Below are 25,329 nucleotides of genomic sequence, written 5' to 3'. Positions count from 1 at the left end.
GGGCTTCCGACCCAGCCGACGAGAGGGAGCAGGTCCCCATCCCTTCCCCAGCCGCCGAGTTCCAGGCCGAGTTGCAGAAGGACCCCTCCCTGCGGAAGCTAAGGGGCCTGGCTGACCTCAGTGTGGTACAGACCATGAGGAGAGGATGCAAGGAGAGGTTCCTGTGGGAGAAGGGGTTCCTGTACCGAGAGTGGGCTCCCCCGGGGGAAGTGGAGTCGTGGGGGATCAGGAGGCAGCTGGTGGTTCCCCAGAAGTTTCGCCACAAGCTACTGTACCTGGCCCATGACATCCCTCTCGCAGGGCACCAGGGGATCCGGCGCACCAGGCAGAGGCTGCTACAGAACTTTTACTGGCCCGGGGTCTTCACCAACGTCCGGCAGTACTGCCGATCCTGTGACCCCTGCCAGAGGGTGGGGAAGGCCCGGGACAAGGGGAAGGCAGCATTGAGACCTTTGCCCATCATAGAGGAGCCTTTCCAGAAGGTGGCCATGGACATAGTGGGACCTCTCAGCAAGACGACCCGGTCTGGGAAGAAATACATCCTGGTGGTGGTAGATTTCGCCACCCGCTACCCCGAGGCAGTGCCCTTATCGTCCATTGAAGCAGACACTGTGGCGGATGCGCTGCTGACCATTTTCAGCCGAGTGGGGTTCCCCAAGGAAGTCTTGACGGACCAAGGGTCCAACTTCATGTCGGCCCTACTCCGGTGCTTGTGGGAGAGATGTGGGGTCCGGCACAACTGGGCCTCAGCATATCACCCCCAATCCAACGGGCTGGTGGAAAGGTTCAATGGGACGCTAAAAATGATGCTGAAAACATTTATGAATCAGCACCCGCAGGACTGGGACAAGTACTTACCTCACCTGCTGTTTGCGTACAGGGAGGTACCCCAGGAGTCTACCGGGTTTTCGCCTTTCGAACTGCTATATGGAAGGCGGGTAAGGGGGCCCCTGGACCTGATGAGAGACGAATGGGAGGGGAAGGCCACTCCTGACGGAGAGTCGGTGGTGGAGTATGTCCTGACCTTCCGGGAACGACTTGCCGAGCTCATGGGCCTGGCCAGGGAGAATCTGGCCAGAGCCCAGAGGAAGCAGAAGGTCTGGTATGACCGCACAGCACGGGCCCGCACCTTCGCCACTGGGGATCAGGTGATGGTCCTCATCCCCGTGAGGAAAAACAAACTCCAGGCCGCCTGGGAAGGGCCCTTCAAGGTTGTCAAGCAACTAAACGAGGTAAACTATGTGGTGGAGCTGTCGAACCGGGCACACCACCACCGGGTGTACCATGTGAATATGATGAAGCCATATTATGACAGGGGGAATATGGTGTTGGCCGTGTGTGGACAGTGGGAGGGGCAGGGAGATGACCCTTTAGTAGATCTATTCCCTGGGACAAGAGTTGGCTTCCCCCTGGAAGCAATTCCCCTCTCTGATCGGCTAACCCCTGCCCAGCGAGCTGAGATCGGAGGGGTGCTGCATCTGTACCAGCAGCTGTTTTCCAACCAGCCTGGACGCACTAATCTGACTGTCCACCGGGTGCAGACAGGATCGCACCCGCCTATAAAATGCTCCCCCTTCCGAGCCACAGGGAAAACTGCTCAGGACCTGGAAAGAGAGGTCAATGACATGCTGGCTTTGGGGGTGATCCAGCCGTCTTCCAGCCCTTGGGCCTCGCCGGTGGTGCTGGTCCCCAAAAAGGACGGGTCGATCCGGTTCTGTGTGGACTATCGGAAGCTCAATGCCATCACTGTAGCCGATGCCTACCCCATGCCCAGGCCGGACGAGCTCCTAGACAAGCTGGGAGGTGCTCGGTACCTTACCACCATGGATCTTACAAAGGGCTATTGGCAAGTGCCGCTGGATGCAGATGCCAGGCTGAAATCGGCCTTTGTCACCCCTCTGGGGCTCTATGAGTTCCTGACCCTGCCCTTCGGCCTCAAGGGAGCGCCGGCCACCTTCCAGCGCCTGGTGGATCAGCTACTGAGGGGGATGGAGAGTTTTGCCGTGGCGTATATCGATGACATCTGTGTCTTTAGCCAGACCTGGGAGGACCACATATCCCAGGTTAGACAAGTGCTGGACCGACTCCAGAAGGCTGGGCTGACCGTAAAACCGGAGAAGTGCAAGGTGGGGATGGCTGAGGTATCCTACCTAGGCCACCGGGTGGGAAGCGGCTGCCTAAAGCCGGAACCAGCCAAAGTGGAGGTGATCAGAGACTGGCCCGCTCCTCAAACCAAAAAGCAGGTCCAAGCCTTTATTGGGATGGCAGGGTACTATCGGAGGTTCGTGCCCCACTTTAGCGCCATAGCCGCCCCCATCACTGAGCTGTGCAAGAAGGGGAAGCCAGACAAAGTGGTCTGGACCGAGGAGTGCCAGGAGGCTCTCCGGGCGCTGAAGGAGGCTCTGGTCAGTGGCCCAGTTCTGGCAAACCCAGACTTTGACAAGCCCTTTATGGTGTTCACCGACGCCTCAGACACAGGACTGGGGGCGGTGTTAATGCAGGAGGATGAAAAGGGGGAGAGACACCCCATCGTGTACCTGAGCAAGAAGTTGCTACCCCGGGAGCAGAACTACGCGGCCATCGAGAAGGAATGCCTGGCCATGGTGTGGGCCCTCAAGAAACTAGAGCCATATCTCTTTGGGCGTCACTTCACCGTGCACACCGACCACTCTCCCCTGACCTGGCTGCACCAGATGAAAGGAGCCAACGCCAAGCTCCTGAGGTGGAGCCTGCTCCTGCAGGATTATGACATGGACGTGGTCCATGTGAAGGGACGTGACAACGTGATAGCGGACGCGTTGTCCCGGAGAGGGAGCCCTGAACTTCCCCAGGTCACTGGTCAGAGTGACCCCGCTCAGTTCAGTCTCGAAGGGGGGAGAGATGTGACGGAGCAGGGAGCAGGGCAGATTTGACCTGGGAATGTTGCAGGGGGGTTGCAGTGGGGATGTGGGACTTCCCTTGAAGGAAGCTACCTGAGCTGTAACCTGAGCCAGGAACGGGGGTGGGGAGAATTAACACCTTCTGCCCGGGAGACTGAACAAAGGAGAGGAGCAGCGGGAGGGGCTGGGAGTTTAGTTTCGGTTGGGGCTGGGTGGTGCAACGCAGGGAACCCCAAGCTGGGGTCCAAGCTCCCTGAACCTCCCCGAGGGACCTAATTGAGGGGGTCTGGTCGTACCTACACGCTCTGCTTGAGACTGTGTTCCTGTCCTTAAATAAACCTTCTGCTTTACTGGCTGGCTGAGAGTCACAGTGAATCTCGGGAAGAGGGGTGCAGGGCCCTAACTCCCCCACAATCCGCAACAGTGTGTTACTGGGCGAGAGCAGAGCATGCAGGAGAGTTCCCCTCGGAGCTGGGCCTGCCAGATTGAGACAGGCAGTGTTGTGGAGCGTCAGCCGAACAGCCACCTGGGCTTGGCCCAGACTGGCGGGAGAGAGAAACAAGACTTGCCCTTAACTCCCCTTTCCAGTCACCCTAGGACCCATTTGTAACTCCAGCGGGTGCAAACAGTCAGACAGAAATGGGGTGAGATTTACTTAGCTGAACTGGGGTTTTTAATGGCCATGTGCTGCCGGGGCGTCACGGGAAAGGCAGCGTCTCCTTCGCACCAGGCTGGGGCCCTGGGTCAAAGGAAGCGGTGTCCCCAGCTGTGGCACCAACACCACTTCTGCAGAACCTGGGTGCTCCGGAGAAGTCTCGTCCCCTTGGCCTGGCTAACGGCAGCTCAGCTGGGGAGCTCGGATCGGACCAGACACAAGCCAGCAGAGTTGCAGGGCTGTCAGCTAACGGGTTTGTTTAGCTTTTCCTGCATGCCGCTGAATTTCCTTATGGCCATTGATAAAACAAAGTATCACGAGGAAAACCAAACGCAGACAGGTGCAGGCAAACCCCAAGGGACCGCCAGAGCAGGGGGGCCTGAGAGCCCCTCTCCCGCTCACAGCGTCTGCCTTTGCCCATGGCCCATTCTGCTCCCCCATCACAGACACACCCAGCTCCTGGCATGGGTGCCGCCCGGGATGTCTCCAGCCAAGATGCCAGGGCAGAGTCTAGGCTCTGAGCAAAATCCAGCCCTGTAATATTTGCTCCAAGCGCCTGGGTCCCTCCCACAGGCCAGAAGCCAGCGCTGGGGTAGGGGTGGGACAGTATTTGATTTGAAGGCGTCTAACCTCCCAAACCATGTGTAGGTGCAAGAACCAACCCAAGCCTGCCAGGCCCCCCTGGCTGGGTGTTATCCCCGCTCCAGTTCAGCACAGAGACTATTTAATCTCTGCACAGCTGCCTTTCACTGGTACCATTTCTACACCCCATGTGAATGGTCTGGCAGAGAGGGGGCATCCCCTGTCCTGGGCCCATCCGGACTCTGGGAGCAGCTCATGGTCCCGGCAGACCCCTCGTGACAGCCTTGCTCCAGCCGTCTCTGGAATGCCAGGCAGACTCCTGTGTGCCCGATGCTCGCTGCAGAACACGCGTGCTGGCAAGGCAGGATGGCGTGCGCCTCCGTCGAGGAATGGAGCTGGCACAAGCCCCTGGACCAGCACGGGTTTGACTGGAGTGGCATGTTTACCAATGCGCACGGTGCACAGACGGTCTCCCCGCCGGGGAAAGGGAGCTGCAGGCGCTCTGAGATGGAAGAGGGCTGTCTGGATTCACAGGATACATTCACACTGCAAATAAAAGGTGTGTTCATAACCCACGTGAGCCAACTCGGGTTAGAACAGCAGGGAAAACACGGCACTCAGCTGTCCCCTCGGGTGAGCAGCTGGAGTTAATCAGAGCAGCTCCAGGGGCTGACACGTCGAATTGCAGCGCAGCTCACGGGGTTACGAACACGACTTTTATTTGCAGTGTGGACACTGCAGACTGGGCACCTGCTAGAGCCCCCCCAGCCGGGCTCCTCATGGTACCTGACTGCACCCCCACTCAGTGCGTCCCCGGGGCTGCCCCACAGCCACGCATTCAGCGGGGAGGGGTGTGTGCAGGGGGGGTTAGTTCTGAGCTCATTCTCCTTTCTCCAGCAGTGGAAGAGACCCAGGGCCACAGAGTCGTGCCAAGCACCTTCCACCAGCATGAAAGGTGAGCGAAGGACCCACGGCCCGGCGAGGCTGCTGGCCTTGTGTGACGGGGAAGCCATCCCCACGGCCTGTGCTCCAACAAAGCCTGCACAGGTCCCGCCAGGCCTCTCTCCAGCTGGTTTCCAGCCATCACTGTGACAGAAACGGGGCAGCTCAGAACCGCGCTCAGGGAAAACAGCAGGAAGGTTTCCTGGCCTGGCCCAGCCCAGCACCCCTGCGGCTCCCGCTTTCCCATCTGCTCCCTGCCAGATCCCAGCCTGGCTTCCGTTTCCATGGTGTCGTGAGAAAGTGCATAGCCCCGGGACATGGCCAAGGGAGCAGAGTAAGGAGGAAAGCCACCGGGCCGGGGGAATCCCAGCTTTGTGCCCGTGAAATCCCACGCGACAGCCCCACTCACCGGGGCAGTGGCGGGTCCTCACACTGGGCCTGGGATGGCCACGCTGGCAAGTCACTTTCCTGCATGCCCATGTCCCCCCCCGCCGCAAGGCCACAGTGCCAAGGGTCAAAGACTGCAGCCCTTGGGCTTGCAACAGCATCCTGGGCCCAGAGCCGAGCTCACCCTGCATCTGGAGCTCCCCCCAGGCCAGACCTGGTCCGGTTCTCCCTGCCAGAGCGACGTCCCCTGCCAGTGCTGCCCAGCCTCACTCCGGGGGTAGCCACGGTGGGCTCCCCGCCCTGCCCATCACAGCTGCAGGCAGGATCCCAGCTGCCCTGGTGCTGGGCGGACGTGCGTCACTGGAGCAGCTCCCAAATCGATTCAAGCATCGATCCACCCGTCCGTGCCGAGATGCGACCTTCAGCGACCTCCGTGAGCCAGCCGGCCCCAGACACGCAGCCGGGGGCGGGGGGTGCTGAAGAGGCTCCATGCAGCTCTCATCTGCCTTGTTCTGAAGGCAATTAGAGGGAGGGCCCAGGCGGCCCCTGCCCCTCGCAGGAAGCCCAGGGGGCAGCAGGCCGGGCAGGAGTGCTCTCCCTGCAGGCGGCTGCACACGCTCTGCTCTCTGCAGTCACAGCCGGTGCTCGATGGAGGTGGCTCATGGGTCCCATAGTGCCCATCTCTTCCCCGGGCGCCAACAGGATCCTCACAAACGTCTCCAGCATGGGGGCTCCCAGCCCTTTTCTGGGGAGACGATTCCCCGGGCTCATACATCCTGCTGGCAGGGCGTCCTCCTTGGTACTTGTTGCTCCAGTTCCTCACCCTATGCCCCGGGTCTGTCCCACTCCCACTCGTCCTGGAGCTGTCCTGGGATGGGGCTGTCCTGGCCCAGCAGCGTGAGGCCAGCAGGTGCCTGGCCGGGTGTGACGAAGTGGGACTGTTCTTTATGTTTCCTCTGAATACTGTGTGGGTGCCTCAGTTTCCCCTATGCATTTCTTAAGTCTCTAGGTGGAGGGATAAAGGCCAGTGTGCATCAATCACTGACACTGTCTCCCTGGCAACAAATGGCCAGGGCCCTTCCCCCCCCCCCCCCCAAGGGAATAGCTAAAGGTGATCAAAGAGATCAGGTGACCTCCTGGCCCGGGAAAGAGACAAAGCTCAGAGAAGGAGGGGCTGGAGCGGGGTTCAGTGGGGTGCTTACTGGGAACGGGGAAGGGAGTGAAGACAAGGGTGTCTGGCTCTCTGAACCCCATAATGGACCCAGCCGAGGGGTTCCGTTCACTGCTGTACCTACAAGCTCTGTCTTAGACCGTGTTCCTGTCATCTAATAAACCTGTTTTACTGACTGGCTGAGAGTCACGTCTGACTGCGAAGTGGGGGTGCAGGACCTCTGGCTTCCCGAGGACCCCGCCTGGGCGGACTCGGTGTGGGAAGCACATGGAGGGGCAGAGGATGCTCAATGCTCCAAGGTCAGACCCAGGAGGTGAAGACGTGTGCTCCGAGGGAGAGGAGGCTCCCGAAAGTCCTGACTGGCTTTGTGGGGAGCAGTTCCAGAGCATCGCCCAGGGACTCCGTGACACCCGGCAGCACAGGAAGGTTTTTCCTCCCCTGAATACATAATAGCTCGGAGCAAACCACCAATCCCCCGCGCTCTCCTGGTCCATTGAACCGTCTGATTTCAGAACATGGAGACTTTTCACTTATGCAGACAGGCCTGCAGCCCAGCGTCCCCAGCGCTTCATTCATTCAGCATCTCTCTGCACATGGCAGCAGTGAGGCAGAGGGGTTAAGATCTGCAGCAGAGCTGGGAACCCAGGAGTCCGGACTGCTTGCTAGAGCGGGGTGCGGGGTGGGGGTGTCATACTGGGCTGTCTGTTTGCCTGTCTTTGCAGCGTGCAGGTAACGCTGTGGGAGAGAGGTGCTGGGGGCATTATTAGGAGACCGATTTCCACAGCTCCCTCAGGTGCCGGAATGCAGCCGGAGCGTGTCACAGAGAGGTCCAGAGATGCTGCAGCTGGCTCCATAGTAGCTGATTTGGCTCGTCCCGCTCTGTCCCAGGGCTCCGGGCCTCCCACACACAGATGTGCCGGGAGGACAGGGACCCCCCAGCTCATGGGAACCATCACTTAACCCCCCTTTCCCTTCCATCTGTACCCCATGCAGGAGCGCCCCCGGACGGGGGAACAGCTGTCTGGCAGCATCCTCCCGGGAGCCAGAGGCAGGTGCCAGCAGCTCCAGTAACTTCAGCCATGCTGAGCCGAGTGGCCCCAAGCCCAGAAAGGGAGAGACTGAGGGGCAAGAGAAGCCAGGCCACACTATTGCAGCGGGTGGGGGCTCAGGCCCCGCACCAGGGTAAGACCAGGCAGGTGTTGATCCTTGAGGTTGTAGATGTGCAAAAGGAATGTGCGTGGCCAAGAACATGCTCCTCCGATGCCCCCAGTGCCCTCCCCTACTTCCGGCTCACAGACGCAGCCCCGGCACACAGAACCCCCTTGTGAAACGCACTGGAAGGGGGACGTGTGTCTGGGCCACGGGCAGGCGAACAGCTCAGGGGCGATTGACCCAACAGCCCTGGCTTGGCAGGGGGATCAGTGAGTGTGGGCAGCTGGGGCTGTGCCCAGAGCCCTGGCAAAGGAGGTCACTGCATGCCCACAGCTACTGCCCCTGCAATGCCCCAGCTGGTGAAGCTACTGTCCAGCCAGAGGAAAATGCTACCTCATCACCTGCATCAGTGCCCCTGGCTTGGCAGAAAGGCCCCCGCGTCCGCAGAGACAGGCTCGCAGCAGCCCCCTGGTTCCCTGTGGAAGGAGAGATTCCCTGTGTCTCCTTGTCAGGCTCATGATATTTGGTGTCTCCCTGGCTGCCCCCGCTGCTGGAGTCAGGGGGTGGGGGTGGGGGTGTCTCTCGCTGAAGAAAGAACAAGAAGTTTCTCCTCCTCCTGGTTGTCAAGCAAAGTTTGAAGTTGTGGGGCGGGGGCGACGCAGACGCTCAGAGACAGGTGAAGACCTGGACCCCCCGGTACGATCTGTCCAATGCTCCCGGCTCTGGGGCCGGACTCGTGATCTTTGCATGTTTGGGGCTGGCTGCTGAGCCCCCCGGCTCACAGTGATCTGTGGGGTGGAGTGTCCAGACCCCATTCCCTCCTCCTGCTGCCAGGCCGCGCCATGGGCTCCCAGCCAGCACAGCAGAGCCACAGCAAGGAATCGGACGAGACCGTGGAGAGGCTGAAGTCTGCGCCATTCTCTCTCGCCCGGATCTGACCTGATCCCGGGGACTCAGCCCTCCCCACCTGCGGGGCTGTTTCAGGCTCTGCCGAGCTCTCCGGAGCGGGGCTGAATGCAGCCACCATTCGTGCTGTGGGTGCCCAGCCAGGACGCCACATCCCTGGCCTCCAGCTGGAGCTGGCCACAGCCCTGGTGCCAGTTTGGCATGGCTTTGCCTTACTGACGGGCGGTGCTTTAAAAGCCAAAGGTCTCACTGCCCCTTATCACCTGCCGTGGTGTCACGGAGCCAGCGGGGCTCTCGCTCCGTGTCCTGCTTCCCATCTACACGGCCTGCGAGCTCCAGCACAAGGCCCCTCCCCGGCCCAAGGGCTGCCTGAGCTGGGCCCCGCGAGGCGTTTGGGCGCTGGGAGCTGCCCAGGGCAGAGCTGGTCCAGAGAATGGCCACTGGACGCAACGGCTGGAGCTGCCCAGGAACCATTGGGCACCTCCTGTCCAGAGGGACGTGGGGCTTGGGATCTCCCATTGCACCTCCTGCAGGGCGGGTTCCGCTCTCAGCAGGAGTTTGTCCATCCGTCTGTCCATCTGAGAGGCTGCTCCCCACCGAACTCCTCCTGCCCAGGCTGGTCGAGTGCCCCCTGGCTTGGGGTTCCCAGCTCTCCACACCCAGGGCCTGGTGTGCAGGGGCGGAGCACCCACTGCCCCCAGGGAAGACCAACGGGCTGCAGGTGGCTCAGAATCCAGCAGCTCCCCCTCAGAGCCACGGAGAAGCCGCCTCTCCCCGAGAGCAAGAATTTCTTGGAAGATTTGGTCCTAGGAGAGTGATGCTGTGGGGCAGACCCCAGCCGTAAAACAGGAGCAAGGGGGCTGACCCACGGCTGGGCCAAGAGGGGCCAGTTCTTATTTCAAAAACCCAAGTAAGGTTCGCGGGAAACCAGTGCAGCCCCAAAGAATGTGGTGCAGCCCGGAGCCACTAGGTGTCAGCACAGACAGGCCAACGGAGACGCTGGCACAGTGTGGGGAGCCCGGTGCCCGAGGGCCGTGCCGCAGAGGTGCCAGGGGCACGCCGGGGCCCAGCACACTCGGCTCTTGGCACCGCGCCTTTCCCAGGAGACTAGTTACTGAATTAAACATACTTTCCGTCCCACGCGATCTCCTTTGATGCTCACCGGCCAGCCTGGGCCCTGGGCCGGCCGTCCTGGGAGGTTTGTTTCCTCTATAAATAGCTCTTGTTGCCATTGCAAAGGGCTCAGCTGCTCACGTCCTGCACCAGAGGCAGGGCAGCCCCGTGACCCCGCGCGTGAGGACCTGCTGGGCCAGCTCTGGGGCCGTCATTCCTGCACCCCGCCCCCCAGCTCAGGGATTCGTGGGGGAGAGAGAGCCCAGGAATGGAATGGTGCTGCCAGCATCACACGCTGCCTTACGCAGCCTGGCTGGAAACGTCACCGGGGCTGTGGGCCGGCGCCAGGCAGCATCTGCAGAGCAGTGGCCCAGGAGTGCAGCCGGCCACACGGCTTGTTTCACGTTCACTCACCAGGCCAACCCCTGCCTCACGTGGGCAGCTGCAGCTGCCTCCCCCATAGCCGGGCCCCTGCCGGGGGGGTGCAGTGGCCTTGGGAGAACAAAGCCCACTGCTGCCTGGCATCCACCATGCACCAATGTCCCTTCCAGAGCGCTCGCCACCTGCATAAGGAGAGGTGCAGGACCCAGCAGCAGGCACCTGTGGCCCACCTGGCTTGGCCAGCTGGGGCATGACGGGGGGAGGGGTAGGGGGCACAGGATGAGTCTGCTGCTTGTTTTCCTCTCTCTGTCATAACAAACACCCTTTCTAGTTACATTCCCACATCTGCCGCGCAGCTGCCGCCCAGCTCCCAGACAGCCCGGCTCCTCCCAGATCCCCAGCACCCTCCATCCAGGTGGCCTGGCAGCCCACTGGCCAGAGAGGGGCTGCCCTGGCCCCAGGCCTCTGCCAGGTGGAGTATGGAAGTAATCAGCCAGGCCAGGCAAACAAAGGTCCTTCAGCCAGCGGGAGGCTGGATTGGGACCTGCCCCGGTTCGCATAAGTGGGTGGAGGGTTCGATCCCCCAGAGCTGGAGCTGCCCAGCCTGGCCTGAACCAGCTTTCCCCACTCAGCTCCTCCTGGCTCCCCGGCTCAGCCCCGCATCCCCTGTGCACCTGGCCTGCTGGGGGCTGGGCAGGGGGAACCCTCCGGCCCCACAGGGCCTTCGCCGGGGGAGAGGTGCCGGGGTTCCTGGCCTCAGAGCTGCTTTTGCTCAGGGCTGCAGGGTCTGAGCAGGGTTGATGCCAGCTCTGCGTGAGCCCCCCACGGTGCGGCCAGGGAGCAGGACCAGCAGTGGGGAGCAGCCCCACACACCTGGCCTGCAGGCACCCACCGAGCACCCGCCAAAGACAGCGCTTGGTTGGGGAACCAGCTCTGGGCACCTCCTGGCATCACCCAAACACCCCAAGTTCTCTGCTCTCGTCAGCGCCCACCCATGGCTGGTACCTTGTGTCACCCACATAACGTGCAGAGCTGGGCTGGGGCCAGGGAGGCGGGGAAGGGAAGTGCCCCACGCCACACAGACAGGCCTAAGTGCCCAGCTCACCTGCAGGCACCTCTCAAAGTCTCCCAGTGAGTTCAGGTCTCAGCACCCTGCCAACCCTGGCTCTGCACATCGCCCCGCACTGGCCACCCTGCCCGGCTCCGTCCTGCCCGGCTCCGTCCTGCCCGGCCCAGCTCTGCCCTGCCCAGCTCCGCCCTGCCCAGCTCCGCCCTGCCCGAAGGTGGGCAGCCCCCCACCTGCCCTGCCCGGCTCCGTCCTGCCCGGCTCCGCCCTGCCCGGCCCAGCTCTGCCCTGCCCTGCTCCGTCCTGCCCAGTGGTGGGCAGACCCCACCTGCCCTGCCCAATCCTGCCTGGCTCCGTCCTGCCTGGCTCCGCCCTGCCCGACGGTGGGCAGCCCCCCACCTGCCCTGCCCCGTCCTGCCCGGCTCCGTCCTGCCCGACGGTGGGCAGCCCCCCACCTGCCCAGCCCGACTCCGCCCTGCCTGGCTCCGCCCTGCCCGAAGGTGGGCAGCCCCCCACCTGCCCTGCCCCGTCCTGCCCGGCTCCGTCCTGCCCGACGGTGGGCAGCCCCCTACCTGCCCTGCCCAGCTCCGCCCAGCCCGGCTCCGCCCTGCCCAGCCCAGCTCTGCCCTGCCCGGCTCCGCCCTGCCCGATGGTGGGCAGACCCCACCTGCCCTGCCCGGCTCCATCCTGCCTGGCTCCGCCCTGCCCGACGGTGGGCAGCCCCCTACCTGCCCGGCTCCGTCCTGCCCGGCTCCGCCCTGCCCGGCCCCGCCCTGCCCGGCCCAGCTCCGTCCTGCCCAGTGGTGGGCAGACCCCACCTGCCCTGCCCAATCCTGCCTGGCTCCGTCCTGCCTGGCTCCGCCCTGCCCGATGGTGGGCAGCCCCCCACCTGCCCTGCCCCATCCTGCCCGGCTCCGTCCTGCCCGACGGTGGGCAGCCCCCCACCTGCCCAGCCCGACTCCGCCCTGCCCGGCTCCGCCCTGCCTGACGGTGGGCAGCCCCCTACCTGCCCTGCCCGGCTCCGCCCTGCCCAGCCCGGCAGTGGGCAGCCCCCCTACCTGCCCAGCCCAGCTCTGCCCGGCAGTGGGCAGCCCCGGCCCTTACCAGAGGGGGTGAGCCACGGTAAAACGCCGCTGCATGCGGATGCTCTGGTTCATCATGAGTTTCCTGAAGAGGATGGGCGAGTTGCGGGGCGAGCTGCAGGGAGAGGCACTGGGGGAGGCCCCCGGGGAGCCATGCTTCGGGTTCAGCATTTCGGAGCCACAAATTAGTGTGTGTGTGGGGGGCACATGCACAAGAGGCTCAGGCAGGCCTTCACCCCCCTGTTGAAAACTCTCCCCCCAGAAAATCACTTTGAGGGCTCCCCTGCCCACAGCGGGGCCCAGGCTGGCAGAGAGGGGGCGCGGGGGCCGCTGCCGTCACTTTCAGGCCATCAGTTTGATTGTGCGCAGAAGCTCCATGGAGGCTGCCTGCCCCTCTCTCGCTCTGGCTCCGCGCTGTGCTCTGGCTGAAGGTGAACGAGCGTGACCGGGGGGCCGGCGGGACGTTGCTACGCGGCTCCGTTTCCTGAGGGTCTCGCAGCGCCGTCTCCCCGGGTCCCATTCAGAGAAGACAAACTGTCCGTTTGGTACAAAGCAGGAAGCGCATTGCAAACACAGCGCTCTCGCTCCCAGGGAAACTTTCCATTCCCCTCCCGTCCCTGCCTGGGAAATTAAACAACTGTCTGGCTCAGCAGATACTGAAATACGAAGCAAGCCCCCCTCGCTGCTCGGGCTGGGCCAGGCCGGTCTGGCACAGGGACGCTCGCTCCCTCGCCCGCTGCATGGACGAGCCGGGGCTTGCTGGGGCTCTCCGTGGAAGGGAGAAGCGGCACAGCACCCCCAGCCTTGCTGCTCCCCCACTGGGCACTCAGCCCTTTCCCCGTCAGCAACAGCTCCGGCTGCCTCAACTGCGGAGACGTTAAACTGCACTGGAATCTGGGGCAGGACCGGGGAGACTTTCCCGGCTCAGGATCGTAAACCACAGGGGCTGGATCCTCGGCTGGTGTAAATCCAAAGACTTCAGTGCGGCTACACCAGCGTACGCCCTCTGGGGAGCTGGCCCACTGGCTTCCCCTGGCACCAGCTTGCCCGGGGGAGGCTCAGCTCAAGGTGTCCCCTCGCTCTGCCAGCCGCAAGGGCAGCCCCCTTCATTCTCCCAACCCAGACGGGTTCCCCCCGTGCTCCTCCCCTGTTCCCCAGGCACCCCCAGAGAGGCCCGGCAAGGAGAGCAGTGGGGCAGAGCCCCTCCCTGGAGCACAGGCAATGGGTAGCCTGGCTGGGAGCGCTACACTGAATCATAGACTATCAGGGTTGGAAGGGACCTCGGGAGGGGTCTAGTCCAACCCCCTGCTCAAAGCAGGACCAACACCAACTAAATCATCCCACTGCTGCTTGCGCAAGCTTCATATACCACTTAAACATCCCACACAGCTGTGCCGGAAAACGGACATCTCCAAACAGCCCCGCCAGCTGCAGCCAGGCGCAGCCCCACTAAGCAGAGTGGGAGCCCCACAGCCCAAGACAGTCCCCAGCCCTGCTCAGAACCTCCTCGCATGGCACTGCTGTACGGGGACGGGCCACACAGCAGCCTGCCCACCACAGCCTCCAGGCCATGCTGCTGGCCCAGGCCCCTTTCAGGCGCTCTGGGTCCCACCCTGCTCCAGCCTCCACCATCAGCGCCAGGCCCCAGGGCAGCGAGAAGAACACCTGAGCAGTGGGACCAGGCCCCAGGGCAGCGAGAAGAACACCTGAGCAGTGGGACCAGGCCCCAGGGCAGCGAGAAGAACACCTGAGCAGTGGGACCAGGCCCCAGGGCAGCGAGAAGAACAACTGAGCAGTGGGACCAGGCGACAGGGTTTCCGGGGTGGAGAGTCACTGGGGAGGGGGCAGGCAGCAGTGGGTCAGTGTCGCTCCCACGCAGGGAGATACACGATGTGGCTGTAGGCAGAGTCCCAGTGGCACAGCTGGGCAGCTGGGAGCGCATGTGGCTGGCTGGGCTGAGCGATCTCCAAGCCCCCAAGCCGGCACAGCCACCGGCTCCTCCTCTGCTCCCAGCGCCGCTGGGAAACTCACCCCCTCTGGCTGTCTGCACCGGCTCAGGAACGGCTCCCTGCGTCAGCCGCAGCCCAGACCCCACGGCAGAGCCCAGCGGGGCTCCCGCCTGGCTGCTGCCCAGGAGCCTGCAGGCCAAAGCCTTGTCCTTGCAAACCCTCTTGGGCAGCAGAAGCATTTCCACGGACCTCGCGCTGCGGCAGCCGCAGGGGCCCCACTCACACCGAGTTCGTACATCTGGGCTGTGGGTCAAGACAGACAAACCAACCAGACACGCTCGGCGCCACCGGGCCTGGAGCGGTTAACACAGGAGGGCATGAAGGGATGGCTGCTTCCCTGCAGCCAGGAGCCCTGGCCACCATCCATAGCATGTGGGGCCAGGAACCCCTCCCACCCCAGAGTGCTCTCTCTCTCTCTCTCTCACACACACACACCTACCCTGCAGTGAAGGGGTGTGTGTGTGTGACAAAGTGGGACTGTTCATAATGTGGTCTTTGAATGCTGAGTGGGGAGTGTTGGCTGGAGAAGGTTGCAGGGGAGTTTGGCTGGGGCTGTCTGCACTGGGGATGGGAGACTCTCCTTGAGGGAGGAGACCTGAGCACGTAACATGAGAACCAGGACGGGGGTTGGCGGCCAGGTGACACCTTTGCCCGGAAAATGGACAAAGGCTGGGGGAGGAGCCGGGGGAAGGCGGAGTGAGACGCTGGAGGGAGTTTCAGTTTGGAGCTGGCTGGGGAAATGGAGGGAAGGCCCAGACGGGGCTCTGGTCTTCCTGCCTCCCCAAGATGGACCTGACTTAGGGGTCCTGTTCTCTGTACCTACAAGCTCTGTTTTAGACCGTGCTCCTGTCGTCTAATAAACCTCTGTTTTACTAGCTGGCTGGGAGTCACGTCTGACTGCGGAGTTGGGGTGCAGGGCCCTCTGGCTTCCCCAGGACCCCGCCTGTAGGGACTCGCTGCAGGAAGTGCATGGAGGGGCAGGGGAGGCTGAATGCTCTGAGGCCAGACCCAGGAAGGTCAAAGCTTCCTAAGCTTCTTGCCTGAAGACGGTCTGCTCACAGAGGAGGCTCCTCCAGAGTCCTGTCTGGCTTCGTATGGAGCAGTTCCAGAGCATTGCCCGGGGACGCCGTGACAGGGAGCATTGCAGGCACTCAGCCTTGGAACTGGACTGGGGACCTGGGTTCCCACCTCACGACCCTTCCCAAGACCCAGGCCCCAGCACAATCCAGCCCTGGGGCCCCCGTTTCAGGAAGCTTGTACTGAAGCCCTGTCTCCACTGAACGTCTCGCTGCAGCTCAGATGACGCATCATTAACTCACCAGCTCCCAGAAGGCGGAGAAGGCCCAGCTGGCTGTCACCCCCACCCCCCACCTCCTGCCCTGCAGAACCATCCCAGGAGGGTCCTCCAGTGAGTAATGGGAACTGGAAACTACCCTCACAGCCGGCACCAAGCGGCTCCCTGGGAGGCCGACTCAGCAGGGAGGCCACGGACAGACTGGGCCATGGGAACTGAGCTCCCCACGGTTGCCATGTCTAACATGAGTCACAGGAACATCCCCCTCACGCCGTTCCCGGTGGCTCGGGCTGTATCACAGCTGGGCAGCCGGAAGCGCACGTGGCTGGCTGGGCTGAGCGATCTCCAAGCCCCCAAGTCCGGACACAGCCCCTCGAGGACTGCGGCCCGGCAGGATCTAACCAGCCGCAGGCAGCCCTGCACCAGCCTCGTCGAGTTCTCTGAGCAGCAGGTAAAGGAGACCTGGTTGGCAGGATTTACTGGCCCTGGGGCCAGGCCTGGCAGCTGCAGCAGGGAGGGATGCAGTCCCAGCGCTGGATCCAAGCGCTGGAGGGGGAGCCTGCCACACGGGGAGAGCTGAGGACTTGGGGTGAGCTGCAGTGCCGCTGTGGGGTGGAACCTGCCCTCCCCGTCTGCTGGCAGGCAAAGCTGGGCACTGAACCCTGCCGTAACTCGGGGTGCTTGGGGCCTGGGAGCAGGGCAGCAAGAGACCCCACATTAGAGCATTCCCCCTGGGGGGACGCAAATACACAATGACCCAAACCTTCTAACTGCCTTTGGGCAGCCAGCCCGGCACCGCCTGCCCAGGAGAGATCAGCAGCCCCGGTTGGATGGCTCTGGTCCCCCGCTCCCTCTGGGCAGCTCTGGAGGGGGATCACGCAGCCAAACCCGGAAACCCCGATGCAGGCAGCCCCCAGCACACGAGTGGCCGGATGCAAGGCTCTGACCCACTATCACCATCACAACGCACTGCTCTCGTGCCAGGCGCTTGCCTGGTGCTGCCAGGGCCAGGACTGAGAGAAGCCTCTGCCTGGAGAGTTTGCCAACTCTGCAGCCTCCACTGGCAGTGCTCGGAGCTGGATCTTGGCACCTCACGTGACTCACCCTTGTACATGCACCCGGCAGGAGACAGCCCAGCTCTGCTGAGCTCCTCCCTGCGATCCCATTGGTGACTGGAAAAAGGCTAAGGTAGTGCCCATCTTTAAAAAAGGGAAGGAGAAGGATCCGGGGAACTACAGTCCCTGGAAAAATCATGGAGCAGGTCCTCAAGGAATCAATTCCGAAGCATTTAGAGAAGAGGGAAGTGATCAGGAACAGTCAGCATGGATTCACCAAGGGCAAGTCATGCCTGACTAACCTAATTGCCTTCTATGACGCGATAACTGGCTCTGTGGATGAGGGGAAAGCAATGGATGTGTTATTCCTTGACTTTAGTAAAGCCTTTGATACGGTCTCCCACAGTATTCTTGCCGGAAAGTTAAAGAGGTATGGGCTGGATGAATGGACTATAAGGTGGATAGAAAGCTGGCTAGATCGTCAGGCTCAACGGGTAGTGATCAACGGCCCCATGTCTAGTTGGCAGCCGGTTTCAAGCGGAGTGCCCCAAGGGTCGGTCCTGGGGCCGGTTTTGTTCAATATCTTCATTAATGATCTGGAGGATGGCGTGGACTGCACCCTCAGCAAGTTTGCAGGTGACACTAAACTGGGAGGAGTGTTAGATACGCTGGAGGGTAGGGATAGGATACAGAGGGACCTAGATAAATTAGAGGATTGGGCCAAAAGAAATCTGATGAGGTTCATCAAGGACAAAGTGCAGAGTCCTGTACTTAGGACGGAAGAATCCCATGCACTGCTACAGACTAGGGACCGAGTGGCTAGGCAGCAGTTCTGCAGAAAAGGACCTAGGGGTTACAGTGGACGAGAAGCTGGATATGAGTCGACAGTGTGCCCTTGTTGCCAAGAAGGCTAACGGCATTTTGGGCTGTATAAGTAGGAGCATTGCCAGCAGATTGAGAGACGTGATCATTCCCCTCTATTCAACATTGGTGAGGCCTCATCTGGAGTATTGTGTCCAGTTTTGGGCTCCACACTACAAGAAGGATGTGGAAAAATTGGAAAGAGTCCAGCGGAGGGCAACAAAAATGATTAGGGGGCTGGGGCACATGACTTATGAGGAGAGGCTGAGGGAACTGGGATTGTTTAGTTTGCAGAAGAGAAGAGTGAGGGGGGATTTGATAGCAGCTGTCAACTACCTGAAGGGGGTTCCAAAGAGGATGGAGCTCGGCTGTTCTCAGTGGTGGCAGATGACAGAACAAGGAGTAATGGTCTCAAGTTGCAGTGGAGGAGGTTTAGGTTGGATATTAGGAAAAACTTTTTCACTGGGAGGGTGGTGAAGCACTGGAATGGGTTACCTAGGGAGGCGATGGAATCTCCTTCCTTAGAGATTTTTAAGGTCAGGCTTGACAAAGCCCTGGCTGGGATGATTTAGTTGGGGATTGGTCCTGCTTTGAGCAGGGGGTTGGACTAGATGACCTCCTGAGGTCCCTTCCAACTCTGAGATTCTATGATTAGGGTCCTTCCCCCCCTGGCAGGGGGAGGTGGGGATCTTTGCCCAGGTTGCAAAACGGAACAAGGATTCAGGAAACAAAGTCTCTGGGGTTTGGCTGGTGAGAGTCACACTGATGAGAGCAATACAGGCCCCCAGGACACTGACCGACTCCAGGGGGTCTCCAGTGTGTCTGGTAACCCCCTGCTCCACCCCTTGTGCCTCAGACACGTGCCCCCCTTGACTCAGGCAAGGCCCTGGGAGGGCAGCTAAGATCTGGAGGATGGTTCTGGGCTCTAGAACGTTTCCCTCGCTCATCAGACCGTCCCCTCCATAGACTCATCAAGCTCAGGCTTGAAGCCAGTTCAGTTTTTTGTTCCCACTGCTCCAAAGCGTCACTCGTCCGATGGTTAGAAACGTTTGTCTGGTGTCCTGGCCAGTTTATATCCATTTGTTCGCGTGCCACCATTGGCCCTTAACGTAAATCAATTCTTCAGTCATTGGGCACAAGCCCGAGTTTAGCGATTCATTAGAAATCCTGGCTATTGGCCTTGCAATTTCACGGGCCAGTTCCATTAAAATTCTTGGAAGGAGATTTTCCGAGCCCCCCGCTTCGCTCCCATGAAGCTGTTTGAGTTTGGACTTCTGCCTCGGACTTGGTAATTTCTAACTCCACGTCCTCGTCCCCAGTAGGTGCCTGCCACAGTCCCCAGGCAGAACAGCCACAAAGAGTTTGTACTAACTAAAGCTACTCCGACTGCCAGCTCTGCATCCAGGGACTGGCTGTATGTCTGGGTTTGTACAGCACCTAGCGCCAGGGACCCATGGCCCGTGATTGGGGCCCTAGGAGGGTCTACCCCAAAGCGAACCATAAACAGGGGTGGCCAATGGAAAGAGCTGAGGGTTTTGATGCTCCGGTGAAGGCCACTAGATGGCAGCACAGAGCTGACTTGCTTCCCCCTGCTGCCCAGAGCCTGGCTGCAGCTCTCGGACGCCAGGACTCAAACTCAGGCCCTCGCCGCGCGTAGATGGCAGGGGCTGCTGGGCTGACGCGTGGGCCCCTCCGTGGCAGCAGCCTCGCCAGCTAGATCCATGTCCCTTGACCTCACTCCTGCCTGCTGCCCCTGCCCCCAAATCCCCACCCCACTCACCACGGTCTGACTCCTAGGGCGGTGCCAGTTCTCCCAGCTCAGCATCTCTTGCAGCCACCCACCCCCCACCCACCCCCGGTCCAGCCGGACCCCGCAGTGCAGAGATGCCTCTGCCGTGCAGGTGCAGGTGCAGGGCTCTCTGGCTGGCGCGGATGAAATCGGGGGGATAATTCAATGCCAATCTCAATGCCCAGGGAGCAGCGCAGCCCCTCCCCGCGGCTGGACCCTCAGCACCCCGAGCAGCCAAGCATGGATTAACGCAGACCCAATGTAAACACAGCGGGTCAGCCAGGGCAGGAGGGGCTGGCAGAGCAGGGCAGGGAACCCAGCACTTTCAGCCTTCCTCGGGGCAGCACAAGGCTGGCTGAAGCTTTCCCCTTGCTGCCCAGTGACTGGAGCGGAATTCCTGTGTTCTTGGCACCACACCTCCGCCATAATGCTGACACCAGCTGGCGGGGCTGGGGGCCGTGGATGGAGGCAGGCGTGCTGGCCCAGGGATGGCTCTGTGACAGCTCCCATGGCCATGGGCTGGCAGCTCAGACACTGTGCAGACTGGGCAGAGGGGGACAGAAGCGGGCCAGGGTTTCAGCCTGTCGAATTCCAGCTCTCCAGCTCGCAGGGCTGCACTATGCGGCAGGGAGAGAGCTGGCACAGGCGGGCGTCAGGCTCCCTGACACGGGTGGGGAGTGGGCAGAGAAAGAGGGAGGCTAATAGATGCTGGGGAGAAACGCCGCGGGTGCTGTGAGGCTCAGCCCACGTGATGCACAGAGACGCTGGGGGCTCTCACCCCCCGTGTGCAGGGTGTCACTGAGCTGGGAGGGAGCAGGCCGCTGTGGGAGCCCCCCGGCCTGGGTGGGGGTGAGCGGGGCCTGTGCCAGGCAGTGGGGGAGATGCAGGGACAGTGACCGACTTGTTTAATTTGCACCAATGAGCCAGGCCATTTTTCAGGGAGCAGCAGCAGGCCCCGCAGCCCCTTCTTAAGGGCTAGTTATAGATGGGCGCTGTCCCCTGCTGGCAGCTCAGCCATGCATTGCAGGGACAGCGGGCAAGTGCAATCAAATTACCCTCTGGCTGCGGGCCCCCCCCCCAGGGCTGCTTACCACTAACCGCCCTGGCCTCATGCCTCTTCATTCGCTGCTGATGGATGAGCAACAACCAGCCACGCCCCCAGTTGTCCCCGGGCAGCCGCCTGGACCATGAGGTGCCACGCGCCACAAGCTACACAGGAAACGCCTGCTGGCTCTTCGGGGGGCTGCCCGGCCCGTTCCCTGAGGGGGAGTGGGGCACGGCCTGGCCCCTCCTTAGCCCCACCAGCCACCTGCTGAGCCCAGGGCACGGCCTGGGTGGGGGTGAGCAGCCCCAGGGGACAGAAGTGGGTTCTAGAGGCGACAGGAAGAAGCTGGCAGCCCGGGCTCCTGGGTTCTTCAAGAGCTGGCTCTGCCCCTCCCCCCCCCTTTCAGGGGGGTAGCCCCGAACACACACGGAAAGGGTTTAACATTTAACTCTCCTCAGTCCATGGTCAAAGTCTTTCAGGCCAGTCCCCAGCCCCACCTGCCTGCTACCTCTCTGGCTGCAGCTTTGCTGCTGGTGCTGAACCCCGGGGCTGCCCGAGATGGACTCTGCCCAATGCCCAGTGAGCCCTGGAGAGAGAGACACCCTCTGAGTGACCGCGAAGAGTTAGCAGGAGTCTCACAAAACTGGGTGACCGGGCAACAAAATGGCAGATGACATTCAGTGTCGATAAATGCAAAGTCATGCACATTGGAAAACATAATCCCAACTAGACATACAGAATGATGGGGTCTAAATTAGCTGTTACCACTCGGAGTCATTGTGGATAATTCTCTGAAAACATCCACTCAATGTGCAGCAGCAGTAAAAAAAAAAAACAACCTAACAGAATGTTAGGAACCGTTAGGAAAGGGATAGATAAGACAGAAAATATCATAACGACACTATATAAATCCATGGTATGCCTGCACCTTGACTACTGCGTGCAGTTCTGGTTGCCCCATCTCAAAAAAGATTGAATTGGAAAAGGGGCAGAGAAGGGCAACAAAAATGACTAGGGGTATGGAACAGCTTCTACATGAGGAGAGATCAAAAAGACGGACTATTCAGCTTGGAAATAGATGACTAAGCGGGGACATGATTGAGGTCTATAAAATCATGACTGGCATGGAGAAAAAGTGTTATTTACCCCTTCCCATAACACAAGAACTGGGGTCACCCAATTAAATAAACAGACAGCAGATTTAAAACAAACAAAAGGAAGTATTTCTGCACACAATGCAGTGTCGCCCTGTGGAACCCATTGGTAGGGGATGTTGTGAAGGACAAAAGTATAACGGTTCAAAAAATAACTAGATACATTCCTGGAGGACAGGTCCATCGGTGACTGTTAGCCTAGATGGTCAGGGATGCAAGCCCACGCTCCAGGTGTCCCTGAACCTCTGACTGCCAGACGCTGGGACTGGGCAATAGGGGAGGCATCTCTCGATAATTACCCTGCTCTGTTCACTCCCTCTGTCACACCTGGCACTGGCCACTGTCAGCAACAGGGCACGGGGCTAGATGGACCATGGGGCTGACCCAAATGTGGCTGGTCGTATGGCCAGTTGCTCCCGCACAATGCCCTGCAAAGCAGAGGTTACAAGGCTTCCATTTACCCAGCAGACCCCGGCTGGTGTGTCAGTCCCCTGTATTGACCCATCCACTGTGGAGTCCTCCCCCAGCACCTCCGCCTGCTGGGGAAGCAGATGGAAACACTGAGCATTTTGCCTGCGCGTGTTGCCCGGCTGCACGTGCCTCCGAGTGGCTCGGAGAGTCACAGAAGTGCTCTCGCCCCCGGAAAGCTCCTAAGGCAGAGAAAGCACCAGACGCCCACGGGAGCAGCGAACCCTCCTCAGCAAGTTCGTCTCCCGACTTCATTTCTGTTGGGTTTATGGCGGGGGCCTCTCATCAGTCTCTAGGTGCAATTACGGTGCGAGTTTACAGGCCCACGTCCCTCCCTGCCCAGCCCCAGCCCCAGCCCCAGAGCAGCCTGCGAGGCCGTCTGCATCCTCCAGCCCAGCACAGTTATTGCTTTCCTTGCCGGAGAACATGCCCTGGAGCAGGCGAACGCTGGTCAAGGGGGCGAGTTTATTAGCCAACATCCTGGCAGCAGGGGCCGCGATGTTAGATTTCCCTTCTGCTCCAAGACCAGGCTGGGCCCCATCTCTCCAGCCCCCCAAGCAGAGCCAGTGAGGGATGAGCCTTGCGGGGGGGAGACCAGGAGCCCCCAGGAAGGAGAACTGCAGCAGTCTGTCCCTTTGCTGGCACAAACCCCCACGTCTGGGATATTTGCAGCCCCAAGGACTGTGGGAGGCTGGTAAATTTCCATGTAAAACGTCATCCCTCCCCCCGGTGCATGCCCTGGCGCAGTGCTGCCGCTGTTCGCGGTGGTGAGCCAGCCCCAGCATGTGTGAGCGAATTGACAGCTCTCCAGGCCTGTCGTGTGGGTCCCAGCGCCCAGGACCCTGCCCAACGCGGGAGGCCTGGGATTTTATTCCATGCTAGTGGGATTGTGCAGGAACTGGCCCAGCACTAGAGATGCAGGGATGGGTCGCAGGCAGGTGTCCTGCCCTGGCCGGCAGCGCTCAATGCTGGGGCTCCCCCATCCGGGCTCTCTCCAGCGCCAGCTGTGCTAGAATGGGCTGGGGGAGGCTGGGCATTACCCTGGGTCAGTGTCACGCTACAGTGATGGAACGGAGCACGGCTCAGGGGCCTGGACTGCGGCAAGGCTGGGCTGGGTTCAGCTCATTCCCTGCAGCGAAACTCCACGCTCAGCCGAGCTTTGGACGATGCGGCGGCCAGGAGAGTTCGAGGCAGGGCCGGGGGCGGGCTGGAGCCAGGGACCACAAAGAATCCCAACACCCACGGTGCTGAGAGGGCAGCGAGAAGGGGTGGGCAGGGGGCAGGCGCCATCACCCCCAAACACAATCTGTGGCACCAGTTGGGCAGGGCCTTGCCCATCCCCCTCTCTGCGCGTTACACTCCCCTTGGGCAGGGGCTCGGAGACCCCTCACTCTGCAGCGTCTGGCCCCAGCGCCCAGGGGCCCTACCCAGCAGAGCGCAGGGATCTGAACTGCCGGGCACGGTCCCAGGGCAATGGGGGTCCCAATGGCCCAAGCATGGCGGAGCTGTTCTCACTGTCCCAGTGTCACAACAGGGGGACGCAGAGACCCTGAGCTCCGGTGAGGGCAGCCCCGGAGCCCAACAGCAGTGACAGCGCAGGATTCAGCCCTCTCCTCGGGGTGAGGGGAGCCCGTTCTCCACAGCTCAGGGGATCGGGGTTCTAGCACCGGCTGTACCTCTCCTCTCCGGGCCCCCACCCCTGCCTGGAGGGGGGGTAATCGCCTCCCTCCTGCATAGGGCCATGGGGAGCAGAACCTCCCCGAGCAGCACCCACCCCAGCTGGGGACACGAGGGTGCCAGGCCTGGCCCAGACTCAGCGAGAGCCAGCTCCTGCCCCAGAGCGCCCACAAGCAGCTTGTGACGCAGCAGGGAGCGGGGCGGACTGACCTGGGAATGTCGTTTAGTTTTACTGGGACTGTCTGCATGGGGGATGGGAGAGCAGGGGGTGACTTTAGGGGAGGGACGCTACCTGCACCTGTAACCTGAGCCAGGAGGGGGGTGGGGCCAGGTGACACCTTTGCCCTGAAACTAGACAAAGGGAGAGGAGGAAGGGGGGGGGAGTGAGTTGGCTGTGGGGGGGGCGGTTTTTTATGTTTTGGGCTGGCTGGGAAGACGCAGGGAACCCCCAGTCTGGGGTCTAAGCTCCTTGTCCCCCAGAGAGACCTGGTTGTACCTACAAGCCCTGCTTGGGACTGTGTTCCTGTCGTCCAATAAACCTTCTGTGTTACTGGCTGGCTGAGAGTCCCAGTGAATCGCAGGAAGTGGGGGGGCAGGGCCCTGACTCCCCCACACTCCGTGGAGGGGGCGGGGGAGGCTCTGAGGGGAGCAGGGCCTGGCACAGGGTCTCAGTCACCAGGCAGCACAGAGAGGACGTTTGTGGGGCTGCCAGGCCTCGCCCCCTTGCTGTGGGAGGTTTGGGCCGGTGACCCCCGCCGGCCCATGGGTGGGATCACACCGCTCTCTGCAAGGCTTTTTTGAAGGGTCTTGATTTCTGCCATGAGAAAGGGGCTCCCCGTTCCCCTGGAATGGCTGGTTGTGCTGGATTCTCTCCCCAGAAGGGGCCTGGAGGGAGCGAGGCCAAGAGCCAGGCCCAGCGGACAGGGCAGGTCACTTTCCCGCAGGCAGAGAGCAGCCCCCTGGGAAAACACCTGCTCGGAGACCGTGTTTACTTGGCCTGAGTCACTGATTTATTTCTGGCCGCTCAGCCTGGCTGGGAAGGCACAAAAACAAGCTCAGGAGGCTAAGAGCACGTGGAGCCCGGGAGAGCCGCCGGAGAGCCAGCTGCCACGGCACCGCTTGGCGCAGGAGCAGAGCGATGGGGCCTGGGCTGCGCGAACCAGCCAAGGCTCGGCGGGGACCCCCGGCCTGGTGCTAGAGGGCACAATGTCCTCCTCTGTCTGAGGCAGAGACCCGAGGGCCTGAGCTCAGGTATATCTCCTCACACGCAGATCACAGCCTCCGGGCCACAGTCCAAGCTACGTCACGCCCTGAATCCGCTGCGGGGTCAGCGAGAAAGAGCAGAAAAGGATGTAGCTTTCTGGAGGAAGGTCCCTGCCCCAGGCTGCTCCAGGGGATGCCCCCCTCAAAGCCAAGCAATACGGGCAGGGAGGAGAATGCCAGAAGTTCAGACCCCGGCCATGCCACTCCACACGGGCACTGTCACAGCCCCGCAGGATCTGAGCTACACCCAGCTCGGGAGGAACCTCTTCGGTGTGCCAGACCCGCATCAGGTGACCGGCGCCCACGGGGGGTGTGTCTCCCCTTGCCCACTGGATTGTGTCGGTGATGGCTGGGAGCAGGGCGAACCAGCCTGCTCCATGCAGACCTTGTGGCGAGAA

The 25,329-nt window shown here is 61.5% G+C and overlaps 1 protein-coding gene across 5 annotated transcripts in view; it reads right to left on the bottom strand.

The window, feature by feature from the left end:
* Nucleotides 1-25,329, bottom strand: part of PDE4C (phosphodiesterase 4C) — a 108,515-nt gene that overhangs the window by 31,177 nt on the left and 52,009 nt on the right. Inside the window, exon 1 of one of the 5 annotated variants that reach the window (XM_054013727.1) lies at nt 12,339-13,342. The exons of the other annotated variants lie outside the window; for them this stretch is intronic. Within the exon in view, the coding sequence (XP_053869702.1) occupies nt 12,339-12,487 (149 nt within the window). The 5' untranslated portion in view covers nt 12,488-13,342. Of the gene's footprint in view, nt 1-12,338; nt 13,343-25,329 lie in introns of those variants that run through there. 5 annotated transcript variants of the gene reach the window in all.

This window comes from Malaclemys terrapin, chromosome 24 (genome assembly GCF_027887155.1).
Source record: "Malaclemys terrapin pileata isolate rMalTer1 chromosome 24, rMalTer1.hap1, whole genome shotgun sequence".
Classification (NCBI taxonomy): domain Eukaryota; kingdom Metazoa; phylum Chordata; order Testudines; family Emydidae; genus Malaclemys; species Malaclemys terrapin.
This window is presented reverse-complemented; position numbering and strand designations above follow the sequence as displayed.